This window comes from Eumetopias jubatus, unplaced genomic scaffold, assembly GCF_037043125.1.
Source record: "Eumetopias jubatus isolate StellerSeaLion01/CBP00866 unplaced genomic scaffold, mEumJub1_p1.0 scaffold_7, whole genome shotgun sequence".
Lineage (NCBI taxonomy): Eukaryota > Metazoa > Chordata > Mammalia > Carnivora > Otariidae > Eumetopias > Eumetopias jubatus.
Window position 1 is genome coordinate 121,737,191 of NW_028274813.1, and position 24,111 is coordinate 121,761,301.

General features: G+C 44.5%; 1 protein-coding gene across 1 annotated transcript in view; it reads right to left on the reverse strand.

Moving 5' to 3' along the window:
* PDE8A (phosphodiesterase 8A) overlaps window positions 1–24,111 on the reverse strand; it is a 154,706-nt gene that overhangs the window by 8,719 nt on the left and 121,876 nt on the right. Inside the window, exons 13-20 of the mRNA XM_028089437.2 lie at window positions 22,101–22,171; window positions 21,664–21,828; window positions 20,312–20,360; window positions 19,960–20,095; window positions 18,338–18,536; window positions 15,724–15,941; window positions 14,213–14,345; window positions 11,612–11,779 (exon numbers count right to left, since the gene is read on the reverse strand). Coding sequence (XP_027945238.1) covers window positions 11,612–11,779; window positions 14,213–14,345; window positions 15,724–15,941; window positions 18,338–18,536; window positions 19,960–20,095; window positions 20,312–20,360; window positions 21,664–21,828; window positions 22,101–22,171 — 1,139 coding nt within the window. The remainder of the gene's footprint in view (window positions 1–11,611; window positions 11,780–14,212; window positions 14,346–15,723; window positions 15,942–18,337; window positions 18,537–19,959; window positions 20,096–20,311; window positions 20,361–21,663; window positions 21,829–22,100; window positions 22,172–24,111) is intronic.

Here is a 24,111-nt window from a genome sequence, read left to right on the forward strand (position 1 = left end):
TTCTACAAAGAAACCAAAACAACCCCAAACTCCCCCCAGACAAAACAACAACAAAACAACCCCCTGGGATTTTGATTGGAACTGCATTGATTACACATCAGTTTGGAGAAAACTGTACCTTAACAAAAGAAAGCCTTCCAATCTGTAGACTTGGTATACTTCTACATATTTTCAAGTGTTCTTTTAATTTCTCAGCAATATTTTGTGGTTTTCAGTGTAAAGGACTGGACTTCTTTTTATTAAATTTGTTCCTAGATTTTTTTATTGCTATGCAAATAGGATTAGGGTTTTAGTTTCACTTTTCCAATTGTTTTTGGCTAGTACTAAAATACTATATATTTTTGTGTCCTAGGGCCTTGTGTCTTAGGACCTTGCTAAATCAAATCCTTATTAATGCTATTGTTTTGTACACTCCTTAGAGCTTTCCATATAAAAAATTGTGTCATCTGCAAATAGAAAAAAAATTGTTTTCTATTCTTTGTACCTTTTTTCTCTTTATTGCAATGGCTAGGACAGCCAATACAATGTTCAACAGAGGTGGTGCCCTTCCCTTTTTTCCAATCTTGAGAATGTATTCAATATTTCACCATTAAATATAATGTCAGCTGTAAGTTTTTGTAGATGCCCCTTTTAAAGTAAGTTCTCTTCTATTCCTGGTTTGCTAAGTGTTTTTTTGATGAATGAATGTTGAATCTTGTCAAATACTTTTTCTGTATCTACTGAAATAATCATATGTTTTTCTCCTTTACTTGGGTATGGGGATTGTAATTCTTGATTTTTCTGATATTAAACTGACTTTGCATCCTTGGAAAAAACTCTATGATGAGATAGTGTCCTCTTTATATACTATTTAATTAAGTATCTCTGCATCTATGTTCATGAAGATAGTGGACTGTAATTTGCTCCTGGTATTGTCTTTATCAGATTTAGATATCAGGATGATAATGGCTTCATAAAATGAGTTGGAAAGTGTTTCCACCCCCTCTTTTTTTTTTTTTTTTTTAAAGTAGGCTCCACGCCCAACAACCCTCAGGGGACCCTGAGGATCGAGTCCATGTTCTACTGAGTGAGACAGCCAGGCGCCCTCCCTGCCCCCACCTCTATCTTTTAATACAATTTTGTAAGACGGGTGTTATTTCCTCCTTAAATGTTTGATAGAATTCCTCAGTGAAGCCATATGGGCCTAGAATTTGCTTTGTGGGAAAATCTTTAAGAGTAAATTTTGATAAATAATTTAATACAGGACTTCTCAGGTGATTGTTTTATCTTGTCAGTTTGGGTAAACTGTAGTTTTTAAGGCATTTAAGTTGTCAAATTTGTTGGTACCTTAAAAATTATATGTTTAATATCTGTAAGACTATGACAATACCTTTCATTCTTAATACTGGTAATTTGTGTTCTCTTTCTCTTCTTAATCATTCTAGTTAGATACTGGGAAATTTTGTTAATTTTCTCAGTCAACTTTTGGCTGTGTTAATTTCTGTTTTCTCCATTTCCTCATGTTCTGCTCTTAAATATTATTTCTTTCCTATATGCTTGGTCTTTTCTAGTTTCTTAAAGTGAAATCTAAGTCATTGCCTTTAGGGCCTTTTCTTATCTATTTTCATCCTATTTTTTTCATCACTGTAATACAAGTGTACTCTTTAATCCCCATCTCCCCCACCCGCCTCCCCTCTGGTATCCATCGGTTTGTTCTCTATAGCTAAGAGGCCGTTTCTTGGTTTGTCTGTTTTTTCCCCTTTGTTTGTTTCTTAAATTTCACAAAGGAGTGAAATCATATGGTATTTGTCTTTCTCTGACTTATTTCACTTAGCATTATACTCTCTAGCTCCATCCATGTTGTTGCAAATGGCAAGATGTCATTCTTTTTTTATGGCTGAATAATATTCCATTGTGTATATGTACAACATCTTCTTTATCCATTCATCAATCAATGGATACTTGGGCTGCTTCCATAATTTGGCTGTTGTAGATAATGCTCTATAAATGTAGGGGTGCATGTATCCCTTTCAATTAGTGCTTTTGTATTCTTTGGGTAAATACCCATTGTGATTGCTGGATCCTGGGGTAGCTCTATTTTCAACTGTTGGAGGAGCCCCCACACTGTTGTCCACCGCGGCTGCCCCAGCTTGCCTTCCCACCAACAGTGCACGAGGGATCCTTTTTCTCCACATCCTCGCCAACCTTTGTTTCTTGTGTTTTGATTTTAAGCCATTCTGACAGGTGTGAGGTGATGCCTCATTGTAGGTTTGATTTGCATGTCCCTGATGATGTGTGATGTTGAACATCTTCTCACGTACTCTGGCCATTTGTATGTCGTCATTGAAGAAATGTCTGTTCATGTCTTCTGCCCATTTTTAAATTGCAGTATTTGTTTTCTTGAGTATTGAGTTGTATCATATTTATCGGACAGTTTGTATATTTCTACAAAGAAACCAAAACCACCCCAAACTAAAGGGTTAGTATCCCTTTATCAGATATGTCATTTGCAAATATCTTCACCCATTCTGTAGGTCGCCTTTTAGTTTTATTATTTCCTTTGCTATGCAGAAACTTTTTATTTTATTTTTTTTCTTTTTTTTTTTAAAGATTTTATTTATTTATTTGAGAGAGAGAGAATGAGAGATAGAGAGCATGAGAGGGAAGAGGGTCAGAGGGAGAAGCAGACTCCCTGCTCAGCAGGGAGCCCGATGTGGGACTCGATCCCGGGACTCCAGGATCATGACCTGAGCCGAAGGCAGTCGCTTAACCAACTGAGCCACCCAGGCGCCCGAAACTTTTTATTTTAATGTAGTTTATTTTTGTTTTTATTTCCCTTGCCTCAGGAGACAGATCTAGAAAAATATTTCTATGGATGATGTCAAAGATTACTGCATATTCTCTCTTCAAGGATTTTTATGGTTTCAGGTCTCACATTAACTGAGCCATCCATGCGCCCCAAGTGTTTCTTTTTTTAATTGAGGTATAACTGATATACAACATGAGTCCATACTTGTTTATACTGCAAAATGCTCACTACAATAAGTCCATATCCTCCACCACACATAATTTTTTTTCTTGTGGTAAGATTCCAAACATAAGTGAGATCATATAGTACTTGTCTTTCTCTATTTTCATTTAGCATAATGCCCTCAAGGTCCATCCATGTTATCACAAATGGCAAGATTTCATTTTTTTTAAGGTCGAATAATATTCCATTGTATACAGATACCATGTCTTCTTTATCCATTCATCCATTAATGGACACAGGTTATTCCCATATCTTGGCTAATGTAAATAATGCTTCAGGGAACCTGGGGGTGCATAAATCTTTTCAAGTTAGTGTGTCGTTTTCTTCAAATAAATACTCCAAAGTCAAATAGCTGGACCATATGATGTTTCTAATTTTCTGAGTAACCTCTACAGTGTTTAATAGTGGATGCACCAATATACATTCTCACCAACAGTGCACAAGGGCTCCCTTTTCTCAACATCCATGCCAACGCTTGTTATTATCTTTTTGTTAATAGCCATTCTGACAGGTGTGGTAATATCTCATTGGGTTTTGGCACTTTGCATCCCATTCTGAGGATCCAAGTTTGTATCTGGTATCCTTTCCTTTCAGCTTCAAGAACCTCCTTTAGCATTTCTTCTATTGCAGGTTTACTGGTGATGAATTGTTAGCTTTTCCTTATTTGACAATGTGCTTATTTTCCCTTCATTCTGGAAGGATATTTTCATTGGATACAGAATTCCAGGTTGCCAGTTTTGTCCTAAAGACAAATTGAAAATGTTGTTCCAGTGTCTTCTGGCCTTTTTTTCCTTAAAAATTTTTTTTTGAATTCAAGTATAATTAACATACAGCATTATATTTGTTTCAGTTGCAATTTGGTGATTCAGTAATTCTGTACATTACTCGGCGCTCATCATGAGAAGTGTATTTTTTAAAATTTTTTTATTATGTTAATCACCATATATTACATCATTAGTTTTTTGATGGAGAAGTGTACTCTTAATCCCCTTTACCTTATTTCACCCAACCTCCCTCCCACCTCCCCTCTGATAAGCATATTTGTTCTCCATATTAAAGTGTCTTTTTTTGTTTCGCTTCTTAAATTTCACATTTGAGTGAAATCATATGGTATTTGTCTTTCTCTGACTGATTTAGCTTAGCATTATACTCTCTAGCTCCATCTATGTTGTTGCAAATGGCAAGATTTTATTCTTTAAGGTTGAGTAATATTCCGTTATATATATACACACTACTTCTTTATCCATTCATCTATTGATGGACAGTTGAGTTGCTTCCATGTTTTGGTTATTGTAAATAATGCAATAAACTGAAAGGTGCATATATCTTTTCAAATTAGTGTTTTCCTATTCTTTGGGTAAATACGCAGTAGTGGAATTGCTGAGTCATGTGGTAATTCTGTTTTTCATTTTTTGAGGAACCTCCATATTGTTTTCCACAATGGCTGCACCAGTTTGCATTCCCAACAACAGTGCAAGAGGGTTCTTTTTTCTCCACATCCTTGCCAACACTTGTTGTCATGTTCTTTAGCCATTCTGACAGGTGTGAGGTGCTATCTCACTGTAGTTTTGATTTGCATTTCCCTGATGATGAGTCATGTTGAGAATCTTTTCATGTGTTTGTGGGCTGTCTGTCTGTAGTTCTTCCTTGGAGAAATGTTCGTTCATGTCTTCTGCCCATTTTTAAATTGGATTTTTTTTTTTTTTGGTGTTGAGCTGTACAAGTTCTTTATATATTTTGGATACAACCCTTTATGGGAGGTCATTTGCAATACTGTCTCCCATTCCATAGGTTGCCTTTTGTTTCCTTTGCTGGGCACAAGCTTTTAATTTTGATGTAGTCCCAGTAGTATATTTTGCTTTTGTTTCATAGGAGACAGATCTAGAAAAATGTTAGATGTCAGAGAAATTACTGCCTATACTCTCTTCTAGGATTTTTATGGCTTTAACTCTCAAATTTCGGTCTTTAATCCATTTTGAGGTTTGTTTGTTTTTTTTAAGTTTTTATTTATTTGACAGAGACATAGAGAGGGAACACCAGCAGGGGGAGTGGGAGAGGGAGAAGCAGGCTTCCCGCGGAGCAGGGAGCCCGATGCAAGGACCCTGGGACCATGACCCGAGCCGAAGGCAGATGCCCAACGACTGAGCCACCCAGGTGCCCCTTTTTTGAGTTTATTTTTGTGTATAGTTTAAGAAATGGTCCAATTTCATCCTTTTGCATGTAGCTGTCCTGTTTTCCCAGCACCAATTATTGAAGAGACTGTCTTTTTCCCATTGCATATTCTTGCCTCCTTTGTTGAAGATTAATTGACCATATAGTTGTGGGTTTATTTCTGGGCTCTCTATTCTGGTCCATTGATCTGTGTGTCTGTTTTTGTCCCAGCACCATACTGTTTTGATAACTGTAGCTTTGTAGTATATCTCCCAGTTTTTTCCTCCTTTTTCAAGATTGCTTTAGCTATTCAGGGTATTTTGTGGTTCGATAGAAATTGTAGGCTTATTTGTTCTAGTTCTGTGAGAGATGCTATTGGTATTTTGATAGGGGTTGCATTAAGTCTGTAGATTGCTTTGGGTAGTATGGACATTTTAACAATATTCTCTAAACCCATGAGCATGGAATAGTTTTCCATTTGTGTTATCTTCAATTTCTTTCATTAGTGTTCTATAGCTTTCGGAATATAGGTTTCTCATCTCCTTGGTTAAGTTTGTTCCTAGGTATTTTATTATTTTTGCTGCAACTATAAATGGGATTTTCTTAATTTCTCTATTACTTCATTATTAGTATACAGACTTGCAGTGGATTTCTGTACATTGATTATATATGCAGTGACCTTACTGAATTAATTTATCAGGTCTAGTTTTTTGGTGGAGTCTTATTTTTAACGATTTTATTTACTTATTTGAGAGAGACAGAGATAGGAGACAGAGCACGAGTGAGTAGGGAGAAGGGGAAGCAGGTTCCCCACTGAGCAGGGAGCCTGACGTGGGTCTTGATCCCAGGACCCTGGCATCATGACCTGAGCCACCCAGGCGCCCCCCCTTGGTGGAGTTTTTAGGATTTTCTATATATAGTATCATGTCATCTGCAAATAGTGAAAGTTTTACTTCTTTCTTACCAATTTGCATGTCTTTTCTTTTTCTTGTCTGTTTGCTGTGGCTAGGACTTTTGGTACTATGTTGAATTAAAGTGGTTAGAGTGGACATCCTTGTCTTGTTCCTGATCTTAGGGGGAAAGCTCTTAGTTTTTCACCACTAAATATGAAGTTAGCTGTGTGGCTTTTTTGAAGATTTATTTATTTGAGAGAGAGAGCACAAGTGGGAGGGGCAGAGGAAGAGGGAGAGAGACCCTCAAATCGACTTTGCACTCAACACAGAGCCCCGATGTGGGGCTTGACCTCATGACCCTGAGATCTCACATGACCTAAGCCAAAACCAAGAGTTGGACGCTTTACCAACTGCACCACCCAGGCACCCCAGCTTTGGGTTTTTCACCTATGGCCTTTACTATGTTGAAGTTTGTCCCCTCTAAACCTACTTTGTTAAAGGTTTTTTTTAAATCATGAATGGATGTTGTACTTTGTCAAATGCTTTTTCTACATCTCTTGAAATGATCATATGGTTTTTATCCTTTCTCTTGTTGACGTGATATATCACACTGATTTGCAAATATTGAACCACCCTTGCATCCCAGGAATAAATCCTACTTGATGGTGGTGAATGAATTTTTTAATATATTATTGGATTTCGTTTGCTAATATTTTGTTGAGGGTTTTTGAATCTATGTTCAGTTCATTAAGATATTGGTCTGTAGTTCTCTTTTTTGTAGTGTCTTATCTAGGTTTGGTATCAGGGTAATGCTGGCCCCATAGAATGAATTGCTTTCCCTCCTCTTCTATTTTTTGGAATAGTTTGGGAAGAATAGGTATTCACTCTTCTTGAAATGTTTGGTAGAATTCACCTGTGAAGCCCTTTGGACCTGGACTTCTGTTTGTTCAGAATTCAATTCAATTTAATTGCTGATAATAGGTTTGTTCAAATTTTCTATTTTTCCTGGTTCAGTTTTGGGAAGTTATGTGTGTCTAGGAATTTATTTTTTTCTAGATTGTCCAATTTGTTGGCATGTCATTTTTCATAATCTCATAATGCTTTGTATTTCTGTGACATTGGCTGTGATTTCTCTTTCTGATCTGGAGGTTTTTTTTTAATTTTATTATGTTAATCACCATACATTACATCATTAGTTTTTGATGTAGTGTTCCATGGTTCATTGTTTGTGTATAACACCCAGTGCTCCATTCAGTACGTGCCCTCTTTAATACCCATCACCAGGCTAGCCCATCCCCACATCCTCCTCCCCTCTAGAACCCTAAGTTTGTTTCTCAGAGTCCATCGTCTCTCATGGTTCGTCTCCCCCTCCGATTCCCCCCCTGCTTCATTTTTAACATATAATGTATTATTTGTTTCAGAGGTACAGGTCTGAGTTTCAATAGTCTTACACAATTCACAGCGCTCACCGTAGCACATACCCTCCCCAATGTCTATCACCCAGCCACCCCATCCCTCCCACCCACCACCACTCCAGCAACACTCAGTTTGTTTCCTGAGATTAAGAATTCCTCATATCAGATCATATGATACATGTCTTTCTCTGATTTGTTTCGCTCAGCAGAATACCCTCCAGTTCCATCCACGTCATTGAAACTGGACCATTTCCTTATGCCACACACAAAAATAGACTCAAAATGGTTGAAAGACCTAAATGTGAGACAGGAGTCCATCAAAATCCTAAAGGAGAACACAGGCAGCAACCTCTTCGACCTCAGCCACAGCAACTTCTTCCTAGAAACCTCTCTCTCTCTTAAGAGAGAGAAAGAGTGGGTGGGGAAGGGACAGAGGGAGAAGCAGCCTCCCCACTGAGCAGGGAGCCTGATGTGGGGCTTGATCCCAGGACCCTGAGATCATGACCTGAGCCCAGGGCAGCCACTCTCTCTTTTTTAATGAGTCTGGCTAAAGGTTTATCAATTTTGTTGATCTTTCCAAAGAACCAGCTCCAGGTTTCACTGATTGGTTTTACTGGTGTTTGTTTCTCTTTTGCTTCTGCTCTAATCTTTACTATTTCCTTCTTTCTGCTGGTTATGGGTTGTGTTTTTTCTTCTTGATCCTTTCAGTGTAAGGTTAGATTGAGATTTTTCTTGGTTCTTGAGGTAGGCCTGTATTGCTATAAAACTTCCCTCCTAGAACAGCTTTTGGTGCATCCCAAAGATTTTGGACCATTGTGTTTTCATTTTCATTTGTCTCCATGTATTTTTTTTATTTCCTCTTTGATTTCTTGGTTGACCCATTCATTGTTTAGTAGCATGTTATTTAACCTCCATGTATTTGCATTCTTTTTCAGATTTTCTCCTGTGGTTGATTTCTAGTGTCATAGCTTTGTGGGTTGGAACAAGATGCATGGTATCACTCCAAATTTTGGGTTTTTTTTTTTTTTTTTTTTTTGCCTAATATGTGATCTGTTATGGAGTATGTTCAATGTACACTTGAAAAGAATATTCTGTTTTAGAGTGGAATGTTCTGGATATATCTGTTAGATCCATCTGGTCTAATGTGTCATTCACAGCCATTGTTTTCTTGTGGATTTTCTGTTTGGATGATCTATCCATTGGCGTAAGTGCATATTAAAGTCTCCTACTATTATTGTATTACTATTGATTACTTCCTTTACATTTGTGATTAGCTGCTTTATGTGTTCCAGTGCTTGGTGCACAAATATTTACAACTGTTACACTTTGTTGGATTGTTCCCTTAATGACTATGTACTATCCTTCTTTGTTTCTTGTTAGAATCTTTTGTTTTAAAGTCTATTTTGTCTTATACAAGTATTACTACCCTGGCTTTCTTTTCACACCTATTTGTATCATAAATGCTTTTTCATCCCTTCACTCTCAGCCTGCATATCTTTAGGTCTGAAATGAGTCTGTTGTAGGCAGCCTACAGATGGGTCTTAATTTTTTATCTAATCCATCGCCCTATGTCTTCTCATTGTTTAGTCCATTTACATTCAAAGTAATTACTGACAGGTATGTATTCACTGCCATTTTGTTACTTGTTTTATGGTTGTTTTGTAGTTCTTTGTTCTTTTCTTCCCTTGCTCTCTTCTCTCACGATTAATTGGCTTTCTTTGGTAAGATACTTGGATTCTTCCTCTTTATTTTTGCCTATTACCAGTTTTTGACTTGTGGTTACCATTAGGTTATATATAATACCTTATGCATATAGCAGTCTATATTAAGTAAATGGCCACTTAAATTTGAACCCTTTCTAAAAGCACTAAATTTGGGGGCGCCTGGATTAAGCAACTGCCTTCAGCTCAGGTCATGATCCCAGAGTCCTAGGATCAAGCCCCGCATTGAGCTCGGCAGGAAGCCTGCTTCTCCCTCTCCCGCTCCCCCTCCCCCTGCTTGTGTTCCCTTTCTCTCTTTGTCAATTAAATAAATAAATAAAATCTTAAAAAGGCTTTAAAAGCACTAAATTTTTATTCCTCTCTTCCCCACATTTTAGGTAGATGGTATCATACTTTTTACATCCTTTCATTTTGTGAATCCATTGATGGATTTTTTTTATAGATATACTTAAGATTACTGTTTTGCTTCCTACTTTTCTTAATCCTGCTTATGGTCCTTCCTTCCCATTCAAAGAATCCCCTTTCACATTTCTTGTACAACTGCTTTAGTGGTGATGAATTCTTTTGTGGATCTACAAAAGTCTTTCTCTCTCCTATTCTGAATAATGGCCTTGCCAGATATTGTCGGTTGTAGGGTGTTTTCCCTTTCAGCACTGTGAATATATCATGCCACACCCTTCTGGCCTACCAAGTTTCTGCTGAAGGCTCAGCTGGTAGTCTTATGGGGTTTCCCTTTTATGTAACTATTTTCTTTTGTTGCTTTAAAAAATGCTCTGGGGCACCTGGGTGGCTCAGCCATTAAGCGTCTGCCTTTGGCTCAGGTCATGGTCCCAGGGTCCTGGGATCGAGCCCTGCATGGGGCTCCCTGCTCCGCGGGAAGCCTGCTTCTCCCTCTCCCACTCCCCCTGCTTGTGTTCCCTCTCTTGCTGTGTCTCTCACAAAAAAATAACATTTTCTTAAAAATGCTCTGAAGATCACTACTTTTTGCCATTTTAATTACTATGGGCCTTGGTGTGGGAATCCCTTGGTTGATTTTGCTGGCGCCTCTCTGTGCCTCCTGGATCTGGATTTGTTTCCTTCCCCAGATTCAGGAAGTTTTCTGCTATTTCTTCAAACAAATTTTCTGCCCCCTTTTCTTCCTCCTCTGGGGTCCCTATACTGAAATGTTATTGTGCTTGATGGTGTCACTGAGTCCCCTCAGCCTGGTGCGTCTCCACCGCTCCGTCCTCCGGGTCACGGGCCTGTTCTTCTCCTTCCTCTGTTTATTCCCTTTAGTGTAGTTTTAATTTTAGTTATTGAGTTCTTTGAGTTCTTTATCTCTGACTGGTTCTTCATGTCTTCTCTTTGTTGAGGGTGTCACTGAGGTCTTCTGCTCTTCTCTCAAGTCCAGTTAGCATCTTTCTTACCATTATTTTAAATTCTTCATCAAGCATAGTATCGTTTTCCACTCAGATCTCTTGGGAGTCTATCCTGCTCTTTCATTTGGGACCTGCTCCTCTGTCTCATTTTGGCTCTGTGTTTGGAAATTCAGCTACGTCTGCCGCTCTTGAAAGTAGGGGCCTTAAGAAGGAGAGGTTCTGTAGTGCCCTGCAGTGCAGTGGCTCTTGTTCACCAGAACCTGGTGCTTACGGGGTGTCTCCTATGTGTGTTGCTGTGCCATGTTTGCCTTCAGTCGAAATGGCTATCTGTGCCTATTGGGAGTAGGGTTTGGTCCCCAAGCTGTTAGTGGGTCTGTCTGGGGCTTGAATTGGGTCAGACCAGACTACTGCTGGGGCCACAGTTGAACTAGTATGTGTGGGTTTCCTCCCCTCTCCCTGCGGCAGGAGTCACTTTGGGGTGGTGCCACCCAGGCCCCCTGAAGTCCACTGATTAGAAAGTTAAACCCCTCTGTTTTTCAAAGCCAAATGTTACGGGGATTTGTCTTCCTGGTGGGGGTCTGCTCCTCTCCCCTCTGTGCCTGCAGTGTCCCTCGCTGCCATGGGCAGCCCTGCAGGTCCGTTTGGCTCCTTCGTGGTGTCTGTGTTCCTTCCTACCCTCTTGGATGCAGCATGTATGTATGTGCTTTCAATAAATTTGCAAAACTTCTAGCCCTTGCATTTTCTAATTTTTTTTCCTGTCCCACAAGAACTTTTTCTACCCAGAGACAATATGAAGGGCAGACAACAATGTAAAATGCTGTTAGGAGAAAATTGTTAACCCAGGATTCTATAGTCAGTGAAGATACTCTGCAAGAAAGAAGGCAAATACATTTTCAGATAAGGTAAAACTAGTCGAATTCATTCCTGGTAAACCTGTAATGCAAGAAGTGCTCTTCAAAGACAGAATTTCACTTAAAACTCTATTTCCTAGTGTTAAGCCCCTTACCTCTAATGGTCGTATTGTGTTTCTCTCTGTTAAGGAACTTAAGAGGCTGCATCTCACCTGAGAAAAATATTCTTCTGAGATGCGTGCAGCCCACTCAATGCACTGCTCCAGGGGTCGGCAGGGATTGGACACATCTGCGCATTTAATCAGCATTCGTTTAATCAGAGTCCGGTTCTCTGGAGTCCTGAGCATAGTGTTTATGGCTTCTTCATCTCTATTCACTTCCTAAAACACGAGAGAACGCAATCAAAGTGGGTTCCCTGGTACTAAGCCCTGTCTTACAGGTGTGGCCCCACTGTACACAGTAAGGCACTGACCAGGATCTACAAGTAAGGCGTTTCACGGAACTGTGAGGAGTATAATCCGAGCACTGAGCTCAGCCCCTCACTGTGTCCAGTGAGATTCCGGCAGGACCCAAGAGTAGAGGGTAGCACTCGAGATTGTCTTTGTGCCCCTCCCCTCTTCTTGGTTCTTTTCTTCCCACTCCAGTTATTTCTCACAGTTGCTTTTTCTTTGTTCTGTTGCTACTGCTCTCCTTTGGGACATGAGCAGTATCTTTTGTACCTACTAAAAAAAAGTGTGAACTGTAAACATAAGAGGTTTCTCTGCTCTTTCACCAAAAAGAATCCTGTGGTGCACCAGGCTCCCTGCTTTGCACAACCCAGCCCCTAACCCAGTCCCGTGATAGGTGTGATCTTGAGAATCAGCTGTCGGTGTACCCAGATTTGTCAGATACAGTGATACTTAATAGTCATTCTCTTTTGATCTTCACTCACAAGGATTTATGGTAGGCACAAAAAGCAGTATTATTTACTATTGTATTTTATACATGAGGACACTGGGACTCAGAGTGGTGAAGAGACTTATCCTGGCTCAGCTGGGTAGCTGTGGACAAGAACTTCAGGTCTATCTTTAGTTGTGGGCTCTGTCTATTCATAGTACCACATGCTTCTGGTTTAAAGGCGTGCCACTGGTGTGGATTCTTAACCTGTGGTATAACGGCCCTGGTAGTTAAGCCCTCCGAAGCAAATTCAGGTGGGAAGAGGGAGTACCAGGGCAAAGAGCACTGTCAAGAGACCACAACAAGCTAGTCTCCTTATGTTTCCAAAGATGTCAAGCAGGTGGTTCCATCGAGTAATCGCAATGATCTAAAAAGGCCTGATGGTCCCATCTCAATGGGGACAGATATGCCATGAAGATGGGCATGTGCCCATCCAGAGCCCAGGCTGCCTCTTCTCCTGGAGAGTGCCACAGTGGACATGACCAAGGCTGCCTCGATAGGCCTCCTTGCCCCAAGTTTCCCACCACCAACCAGCGTGGCGTTGACTCCTCTCTCCAGCTGTGTGACTACAGTTTGGTCCTGCTAGCTGTAACCTTTAACTTTCATATTACTTTGTCCCTCCTCTGCTCACCAGATTGATTTCCAGTCTCAGAAGTAACCCCAAGTACTAACAGCTGAGAGATGGAACAGACTCCTCAGCTTGAGTCTGGGACCTGCCCAGACTTGATGGAAGAAACCAAGACTGTGGCATGGAGTTGGCCAGGAGCAGTGGCCTGGTTGACATCCTGTCCAGGATGGCGGGAGCCATTAAAAAAGGATGTGGGTGCTTCCACACTGGAAGTCCTTGGAAAGGAAGTGAAGGCAGAAGCAGGACGACAAACAGAGAACGGGTGGGTGAACGAAGCAGAGTTCTCAGTGGGTTTCGAATCGGATTAAAGAGGAACAAGTGTGAAGGGGGTAATAATCTAGAAAGCCAGGGACAAAGGCCATGGCCAGATGAGTTGCAGGAGTCAAGTGGGGTCAGAGTTCAAGGAACGGCGATCCTAGCCTCATAGGATAAACCATCGCTGTGCCTGGTAAAGACTCTCAGGATGGTGACAGGAGCAGGGGGGGTGGGCTGTGGAAAAGACTGTGAGCTGGTGCCAACATGTTCAGTGTATGTGGGGGAGGTGGTAGGGCCTCAAAGGAAGGAGTACGTGAAAATATATGCTGTAGGTGATCTCACGCTGAATCTAGTATAACAGGTGCCATTTATTCAGTGCCTACCTTGTCCCCTGCCCACCAGTCCTATGCCTTCAGCTTTATTCGGCCCAGTCTACAGACCAGGAACTGGTGAAGCACACCGGGATGGAACTCAGATCCATCTGCTGCCTTAGCCGTGGTCTCCTGCCTGGCCAGAGGTTTAATGTCCTTGCCAGGCAGTCATTGTGGACTCCAGGCCTCAAATCCAGAAATGATGTCCAAGAATAATGTCACCCTTGGGGACCAAAATACCGGGTCCTTCTCAGCCTCCGCCTCCCGTGACAGAGACCAGCAGTGCTGCCACAGCATGTGCACAGTGGGGAGTAGGTGGGGGAGACCTCAAGGGCTCCGACTGATCCCAGGATGCCCAAGAAGAGGGGGAGGGGAAGAGTGTGAGAATGCACAGGCATGGTCCACCCAACCTAAAGTTAGTTCCAGAGTTTCCACATCTCCTTTTGGAGGTCTTAATTTTTTCCTGACAGGTCTGTATAAATAACTTTTCAACCAATGGAAATTAAATCCAAGGAACTACTGGGGAAGTCTTCCACAGCTCATCACATCGTACCCGGTTTCCCCACAAGACACAGGGATAAGGGCCCCAAACACAGGCTCTCCTTACAGTCGGTCTTCCTTACCCCATTTACTTCGAGTGCTGCCAGGGGCTTGTTGATGCTGTTGACAAATTTGTTGACATGCTCAAAGTGCTTTGTCATTTCTGTGGCTAAGACCATGTCGATGATAGCCTGGCGCAGTGTCCGATAGTCATTCCTGTTTCAGACGACAAATGAGAGGGTGCTATAGAGGACCCATCCGGAGCAGGCAGGTGCTCCTGGAAACCGTCTCTTCTCTAGGATAGCATCCACTGTGGTAAAACTCTCATGTGACGGGAAGTTGCAAGGAACACTTTGAAACAAGATCATTAGCAAGGGGAACCTGAGCAGAGGTTAAAATCGGGAAGCTTGTTACATGTGCAATGTTGGTCATTCTGTAGCATAAGGGGCATAGCTCTTAGAATAAGAGAACACAGCAGGGGTGAACAAAGGCAGAGATCTGTGGTTATGAAGAATGTAGCCCCTACAGAGAAACCCTGAGAGTCAACAATTTCAGGGCCCAGAAACTTCGGACAGCTGAGCAGCCCATAGGGAATACCTGGGTACCTCTTCCTCCGGCCCTTGGTTTTAGTCAATCATTTTGTGACATTTCTCTCTGTCCAACCCCTTCACCAGTCACCCCCTTGCTTTCCCTGGACACAACCCAGGTTACCAGGGTCTTGTGTATTTTTCCAGAGCTAACTGATGTCTATACCAGCAACTATGAATAAAACCTACTGAAGTTCCAGAACATGGCAAAAGGAAGTTTTGTAAAATCAGGACTCTCCTTTTTTTTAAATTCCCTTATAAAATGTTCCTTACCAATCCAAATTAATGTCTTCCACCTATTATTTATGAAGTCCCTCCCACGGACCATGCTAGACACTGAGGATACAGTGACGAACAAAGGGCAGTGGCTACTTACAGAACTTAAGAATCCAATCAGGCATTAGCCAAGTAATGAAAAATGATGATGTAAATATGTGACAAGTGCTGTGAAGGAACCTGGCACTGAGGGGTCAGGGGAGGCTTCCTCAAAGTAACATTTGAACACTGACACTGCCGAGAAGCATGCTGGGCCCAGGAGGGCAGAGTGGAGTGTTTGGAGCAGAGCTGGAAGATGACAGCTTCTCTGAGTCTTGAGAAGCTCAAGATGTCAGCATTACACTTTGCCACCTCGAAATGCCAAGACATAAAAGAGCTGAACCTTGAAAGCATCGTGCTAAGAGAAAGGAGCCAGTCACAAAAGACCGTTGGGGGGTGCTCCCATTTATTAGGAAATGTGCAGAACTGGCAGATCTATGGGGACAGAAGGTGCACCCACGGGTGCTTGTGGCTGGGGGATTTGAGCGGGGACCGGGAAGTGACTGCCAACGAGTCTGAGGTGCTTTGTGGGGGAGGATGGAAATGTTCTCAAGTTGACTGAGGTGATGACCGCACTGCTCTGAATAGCCTGACAACCTCTGTGCACTTGAAATGAGAGAATTCTCGAGTACGTGAATCGTATCTCAAAGTTGTTAGAGGGGCCAGCATGCTCCCCTACTCAGTGCTCTCACCTCTCCATGTTCTTGAAGATATTGCATTTGTCATCTCGGGTGGTCAGCTGGAAGGCCAAGGCCGCGTGGTGGCTCTCCAGCACAGCAGTGTCATTATACAAGATGGCCAGCTCACTTCCAGCATTGCACAGGAACGAGTTGGTTCGCCCAGGGTGGTCCACGTCGTGGACGGTGGCTGCAATAAGCGCAGCGACCTCATCAACCGGATCTAAGGTTTGCTGCGAACAAGAGAGCTTGTAAAAACGGGAGCTTGGCCCTGAAAGCAGGGAAGCCTTCTGTAGTTTTCTTACTGCCCTATTACTTTAAGGGAAAAATATCCCAGATTTCTGAGAAAAGCATAATGTTGAGCAAATCTTGTTTCCCTACATCTGCTGAAAAACAGTTGCATGTTTGTGTTTGTTAATGAGAGAACATTATCTGATTCCTGGTCTCACACAAGTTAAGGACTTACCCAAATACGAGGTGTCCTCAACAGACAGGAGTCACCTCTGCAGCCAACCTGGCTCTAAACCCATCACAAAAAGTCTGAGATACTGATTTGGACCAACATAAACTAGTATTACTGAGAGAGAGAAATAATTTAAAATGTGCATCACTTACGTTAACAGGGTTGGTCTAGTGTTTCCCTCCCTTTTGGTACGATTTTTGTCAGGTTGATGTCAGGGTTTTGTGAGTTTGATAAAACAATCTGGAAGTTCTCCATCATTTTCAAGTCTCTGAAAAGGTTTATGTAACTTGGAAAAAATCCCTCAAGGGGCTGAAGAACTCACTGATGATCTGAGTCAGGAGCCAGATTATGAAGAATTTTGTCGACAGGTTAAGAACTACTTCCACGGTACTGACCTCTTACAGAAGTGTCTGGCACCTTCTTCTTTCTGCATTTCTTGATTAGTTTAGCTAGAATTTAATTTTCTTGGTTATTTCAAAGAACCATTTCGGATTATCATTTGGTCTTCTCATTCTATAGGTCTTAATAGATTTTTCATTGTGTTGGTTTCTTAAAATTATTTAAAATGCTCTGCCTGCCTGCCATGGCCCTGTGGGGCTGTCCCCACAGGGCTGTCCCCAGGACACCAGGCAATGACACGGCGGTCTCCCCCCTCAAGAAGCCCTGTTCTTAGATACAAAACCCGTGGTTGGATCCTTCTGCTCTTGAGTTCTTCTGAAACTGAAATGGCAATGCCACAGAACTCCCTGGACCCTCTGAGCCATTTTATGATGGATGTTGATGGAAAGAACACAAATACTTTGGCAGATCTGTGCAAGTCTAGTTGCTGCTTTGAAAATTTCCCTAATGAAGTCATTTACAACGTGAAAAGCTTTCTTAGGAGCTTGGTTTGGGGGTGGGCAGTGGGTTACCTTCCTCGACTGGAACCTCTCTTCTGTGAAGCTCCCCGTACCATAACCTCTTCTCCTCTTTCCTGCTGCCTCAAAGCTGGACCTCAAGCTGCCAGTCAGCGCCCAGGGGGACTCTGAGCCAGGTGGGACTGGCCACCAGTAGGGCCAGTGGCCCCTGCACTGAGTCAGCGGAGCAGGACAGACCTGCTGTGCAAATGCAGTCATCTCAGGAGCAGGCCCACGTGGAGGGGACACACAGAAAAGGGGCACTGAAGTCAGGACCGGGGGTGGGGAGGAGGGTAGTCCAGGCAAGGCTCCCTGGAGGAACGAAGGCTGGGACGGATCCCTGAGGGACAGGCGGGGACACAGGGAAGCCAGTAGCAGCAAAGGCAACAGCAGACCAAGGGCAGGAGTGCCAGAAACCTCAGTGGTTTAGCACGGCCCACACGGGGCCTGTGTGTCGGAAGCTGCGAATCCTCCTACTGTGGAGTTTAAGTCCTGTAGGAGGTGGGAAGCCGCTCCTGGGAACAGCATGGTCACATGTGCTGTTTCAGAAAGCTCGTGCTGACAGCAGTGTGGGGGAGTTCCACGGGGGGCTGGGGCGGGGGCAGGAGTACTCAAGTGGTACCAGGGAGAGGAGAAAGCAGGGCCCTCACTAGGACGGCTCAGGGGCATCGTGAGGTGGAGATAATCCTGAGGACATGGGGGGCCCCGGTAGGCAAGGTCACAGGACCTACTGGATGACACGGGCTTGGGGAGAGGAGAGAACAGAAAATGCTTCCAGGTTTCTGACCTGGGTGTCCCCTTGGCTGGTGGAACTCTGGCCTGGGGGCCGGCAACCCCAGGCGGGAGCAGAGCTGGGCAAGGATCAACTTGGCCTCAACCCCAGCTGACACTGAGGGATGGGGTGGGTACGGGGGCACCTAAGGTGGTGCTCTGCAAACAGTTAGGGCTGTTCTTCTGGGGGGTCTCACTCTGAGCCTACAGACAAGTTGCAGCCAACTGTTCCTGCTGGTTTTCTCCATGGGGACCAATCCGCTCCTTACACTCCCACGGAAGGGCAGGGTTCACGTCATGAATTGACCCATCGAATCTGCAGAGCCGCAGCGCAGCCTCTTGCCTGACCCCCCACGCGGCCGCACCCTCCACGGGGCCCGGTGGCCCACAGGTGGGGACCCCCTGAGCAGTGCCCCCGCAGAGCACCTCGGTGGAGGGAGAGGCCGCAGCCCGGCCCACTGCTCCTGCCTGCTAGGCGTGGTGCACACACGCAGCTCACCTTTATCCTCTCTTTGCAAAGAAAGTAGGCAGTGGCGTGAAGCACGTCGGCAGAGTGTGTCGAGTTGTGGTAAGGGTTAGAAGAGTGGTAATTGGCTTCAATGATCTGTAACCACGATCTCAGCGTTGGCTCGGAGCAGTTCAAGAATTCACAGATTCCGAAGCGAGCAAACATTTTGAGACCAAGATAAATCAAAGGCCTACAGAGAAAAAGATGCACGGCCTTAAAACAAAGAAACGGGCCCAGTGTTGGGAGCCCTGAATAGGTTCAGACCCAACCGGCAAAGCAGAGCAAGCCTTCAGAGAGCATGTGGGCAGCGAGGGGAGCCCACCCGAGTGGCACGGGGCAGCATGGCCCTTTCTCCCGGCAGCCACCACCAACCGGGGCTGGAGCGAGGTGTGCTCACCACCCCCTTCCTCATTCCGACTTCTACTTACACCAGTAGATTCCTCAAAATCAGTGTGATGCTGGGCTTGAACCCTTGCCTCACCTTTGCACTCGCTAGACCTATGTTATCGGCCAGATGTCTGGTCTAGAAGCAAATAAAAGTTTCTGAAGGCGGCATATGAGCCAGACACCATCACCTGTCATGTAATGGTCTCAATAATCTGGAGGTGGGTGCTGCAGCATGAAGCTGTTTCCCCTGAGGTGACCAACAGGCCACCAAGTCAGGCCCTTCCTTGAGAAGTTACCTTGAGCCAGCATCTGGCCTTCAGCTTGGAAAGTCAAGAAACGGCCCTGCTGAGGCAGCATCCTGAGGTCATCGGGCTCACAGGGCTCGAACTGGCCTGCCCTGGCCTGAGTCCCATGAATGCAATGTCACTAACCTAGAAGCCAGGTGTTCGAAGATTCATGTGCTTTCGGAGTATCCTTTCTACCGTCCTTGCCCATGTGGGGTACATGGAAACAGAAGACACCAGAAGGCTGACTCCTGGTGAGCATGACTGAAGGGCAGGGCTGTCTTGGGGACAGACCGGAAGGAGGTCTGAAGAGTTAGTTATCCCAGAGGCCAACAGAGCACACCTCTCCCGCAGCTCCGGGCCTGGCCACCACCTGACAGGGCAGCCTGCTCGGTGTGCCAAGTCAACCCCACACCCCTTTGTGAGGCACAAATCAGAAGGTAAAATCCCAATCCCACCCCCTCTCTCTGTGAGCACACGCAGATCAGGATGACCGGAGTTTTGGGTAGCTCTAGGCCTGTCACCAGCACAGCAACCGAGATCTGGGGACGGCTCTTAGCAAATGTGTCTGTGTATTTCTAATTTTTAGTTCTATCCTCTGAGTGGGACTCCGTGCTGCCGTCTCAACATTATCACCATGTACAGAAAAAACTAATATCCATATTTTATAAGAGAAACCTGTGCCACCCGGAGAAGGTGAGTCACTTGCTCAACTTCCCACTTGCCCTGAGTCTGCTGTGTCTGCAGGAGTGGCGACCCGGCCGCCCTCCCTGATCCCTCGTAGGCCCAGGCTGTCAGGGGCACCTGCTGCCCAGCTCCTCTTTCCAGAGCCTCCCTCCCTGACCAGGCACGGGCTCTGAAGAACCACACTCCTTGGATGGCTTTTTCCACAGAGGCCCTCGGAGCTAAGCTGTGTGTCTGCCAGGCTGCACGTGGACTCACCTTTTATGTGTGGCAGCCTCCAGTTCAAATATATTAAAGTCCCAGTACTCCTCGTTCTCCATGGCCCGAGCTATCCGTGGGGGGACGTCGTGAAGGGAGATGGGGGTGTTTATACTGCTGGGCGCCTGCTGAAGATCTGGAAAGGGATGTGGTTTGGAGAACAAAGTTAACAGGCTTTATAGTACTTACTGCTTCGGGGGACAGCTACTTTGTGCAGTTTTTAGGACATACCAAGAAACTTGTTACTGATGAGAAAAATTAACTGAAAATTTGACTGGAAAATCTGTTTTCATCATCTCAGTGTTACTATAATATTAACAGTGCTCCAAAAAATTAAAAAGTTCAAACTTACTTTTTGTTGAAAGAACATACTCATTCCCGGATAGTCTTCGCAAACCATCCTGATAAAAATCAAGGAAACAAGAAAAAGAGAAGTCATAACTACTCTTTACTTCTTGAAAACGGTGGGACAGTCGGTCCCCAAGGATAGCTGAGGGCAGCCTCTCCCTCAAGGCCCCCAGAGTGCCCCTGTAGGCAACCACTGGACTCAGTCACCTGACGCAGAGGACATGGACCGACGCCGGGAAAACTGGCTAAGCTCAGGGGCCGCACCAGTGAGGTGAGCTTGCTCGAGGCCCCAGAGCCCAGCATTGCTAGGGGCCCTCAGCGCTGCTTCGGTGTCTCAGCGACAACTGGCTTCTGCCCTCAAGCCTCCCCCGCCATTTTCTTGCCACCCTCCTTGCCACGATGGACATCAGCTTCCTCTGGGAAAGTGGATTCTTCCCGGCCTTGCACACACACCCTGAGCCCCCTTGCTGCCTCTCAGGGTGAGAGCCCTCCCAGACCACTGCACGAGCCCCTAGCAGCCCCCCCGCCACCTTTCTTCTCTTCCCCCCTCACCCCATGACACGATCCCGCTCCACCCCCCATCATTTTCACCCTTCACCTATGGGCTGGAGGTGCCTGTGCTTCAAATAGGCAAGATCATGGTTAGACATCACCATCCCTGGGAACCACTCTACCCTGCAGATTACTGCCTAAAACCTTGTTTTTAAGAAATCAAGTGAACTTCAGAAAGCAGGCACTGGGAGGAGAGGGGAGTTTTTGTTGGTTTTTTGTTTTTTTTTTTTTTTGGTGCTGGTGAGGAGGTGAATTTTACTTCTGACCAAGACAAGAGGTGACGGACAGTGATAGAATGATTTGTTTCCCACAAAGTTGTTCTTCCCCTGTGAGACCACTCTGCTACACGGGCTGGAAGCCTCCAGGACCCCCGAGAGCCCATGGTCCGAAGCCACCAAATCTGTGCAGGATGTTCTGGAAGGAAACCGTGCCCCATCCCCTGGTGCCTCTTTAAACATATATAGTCTTTCTGGTTCGTCACTTGGTATGAAACATTTCATATAGATACTTTTTTCTGCCCTAGTTTTCAAAATCTTAAAAATAATTAAGTTTTGCTTAAATTCCTCATAGGACCCCTAAGCAAAAATGGAGAGCCCAGCCCAGCAGACTGTCTAGAATATGCTCTTCCCTTCTCTGCTTTGAGTTGCGGTCTCCCTGGGCGGCAGGCAACAGAGGGGTGACGGCTCTGGCCAGAAAGCAGTGGAGCCGGGGTGATGGCGGGGTGCAGGCCAGCCCATAAACAACCTCTGGGAAAACAGACAAGAACAGGAGGCTCTAGCCAGCAGCCGGGTCAAATGTACTTACAGACATTAAGCCCCCAACGAGGTCATTGGCATGAGGATCATCATCCTTAGCACCAAACTGTGGTGAATATAATTCAGTGGTTCTTAGAATTTCTAGCACACGGTCTAAGGCTTCTGTCACAGGCATGGGGCTGCTTTCCTGGGCAGCATTGATAATGTTGATAACCTACAACATGGAAAGAAGACGTGAGTTTCATAACCTTACAAACAGTGGGAGAGCGATCCAGAGGGGCAGGCTGGCCACAGTGCTCAAGGCTAACTTAAGACTAGCCTCAGTGTTCAAGTCCCACATCCTCTCTCTTTAGAAAGGGCCACTCCCTACAACTAGGAGAGCATTATCGTTGTTGCAGGCCTGTTTCCTCTCACTAGAAACACTCAACCCCGAGAACAAGGGCCTTCCGTGCGGGCTTGGTGGAGACCGTCCACAAACTGCTCCACCTTGGTGATGGGCGCCTCAATCGTCATGGAATGTATCCGGGCCATGGAGGAGTGTCGTCTCTGGCTGCCAACTGTGGAGAGACCACATGACACAGAGATCAGAGTATGTACAGCCCCAGGCACCTGTTGACAGCTGAGGGCTCCAGGCCCTCCCTGGCTCCCCCCACCTCCCCCAGGCCTCCGTGGGCCCAGCTGCATGATGAAAGGGCAGGACCGGAACTGCATGTCCAGAACGGCTGCCACCCCATCCCAACAAGCCTGGGGTTCTGGCAGAACCAACTGTGCTTCCTTCAGTCCTAGGCACTAGGATGCATGTGCCCCCACCCCCTCCCCAGACTGGACTTCTGATGTCACAGGCCAGAGAAAAAACAGAGGAAACAATCTAGCAAGTCAAGGCCAAACAGTTAGCCTCTTTCTGCATTTATAACAATAAGGCTTTTAATATTCAGCTTGCCGCTATCCAGGAGCAAAAATGTTCTGGAAGACAATGCCACACAGGCTCTTTGTCTTATATATGGCAGGAGCAATAAACACAATTCCCCCTTAACCGAAATACAGGAGTTTTTGTTTAAATTGCTCAAGGCAGCTTTTGGTGCTCTCCACAGTGATGCTTAATCTACACCAATGAGGGAAACCCCTCACATTAGACAGGAGGCAACTCTTGGGCTCTGTCTGAAGTCTGTTCATATTCTGGTGCTCCTGTCAAGATACGGTTCCTCTGGGATAAAGTGAAGGCCGGGCAGTGTCCAGGCAGGAAAAAAGCATACACATAGAGTTCTGTGTGTCTCCCTGAAAGCCCTACTGTCAGGCCAAATGCTGTTTACCACAGACTGTTCCACAGCCTGATACATCAGCCTTGGTTCACCAAACCGAGGTCTAAGGAGAAGCACGGGGCAAGATGAACCAACTCAGGGGCTCTTAAGTACTTTAAATTTTGGGGACCCACAACACTCCTTACATCTGATTTTGGTGACCAGCATATGGTTGCCAACTTTCCATTCTACCCAGTAAGGTCATTAAATCAATAATAAAATCCACTGTTTTATCACTAATCATAAAAGGACCTGTTCTCATTTAAAAATGTCATGAAAGTGACATATGCTTATAAAAAATGAAACAACAGTATAAATAAAGTAAGAAGAAGAACTACCGGGTATAAAGGCTGCCCTATGTGCAGAAAGTCCAAAGGAATTTACAAATACTACTCTGACAACCAACAAGCAAGTTTAACAAGGTTACCGGGTACAAGGCCAGTTCTAGTTCTATAAACTAGCAACAAACAATTAGAAATTGAAGTACAAAACACTATTATGAAAGCACCAAACCCACCAATATTTAGGAATATATGTAAGAAAAGATGTGTAGGATTTATACACTGAAAATGCAAAATGCTGCTGATAGAAAATAAAAGCCACCTGAAGGGAGACACAGAAGGCATCCATGGTTTGAAAGATTCAGTATCATTGAAGATTTCCATTTTCCCTAAACCGATCTATAGATTCAAGACACTCCCAGATACAAGCCCAGGAGGTGGGGGGTGGGGTGTGTGTGTGTGTGTGTGTGTGTGTGTGTGTGTGTGTGTGTGTGCGCGTGTGCGTGCGCGCTAAGAAGCTGATGCTAGCTGCTGTATGGAAACACAGAAGACGATCGTGAAGAACAACTTTACGCTACCAGATAAGAAGGCTTACTGGAGAGGCTGTGGCAATCGATAGTGGTATTGGTGCATGTGCAGACTGGACAGAACAAGGAAAACCAAAGAGTCCAGAAAATGACCATATACTTATTTATAGTCACCTGATTACAATAATGGTGCTGCTGCAAAAAAATGGTTTTTTCAATATGGTGGTGGGCCAACTGGATTTCCATGTGGGGGGAAAATTCATCCTTGATCCCTACCCTCACCAGATATAAAAATTAATTTGAAATGAATCACAGACCTAAGGTGAAAGATAGAATAAAGCTTCCACAAGAAAACACAGGAGAATATCTTCATGACCTTGGGCGAGAGAAA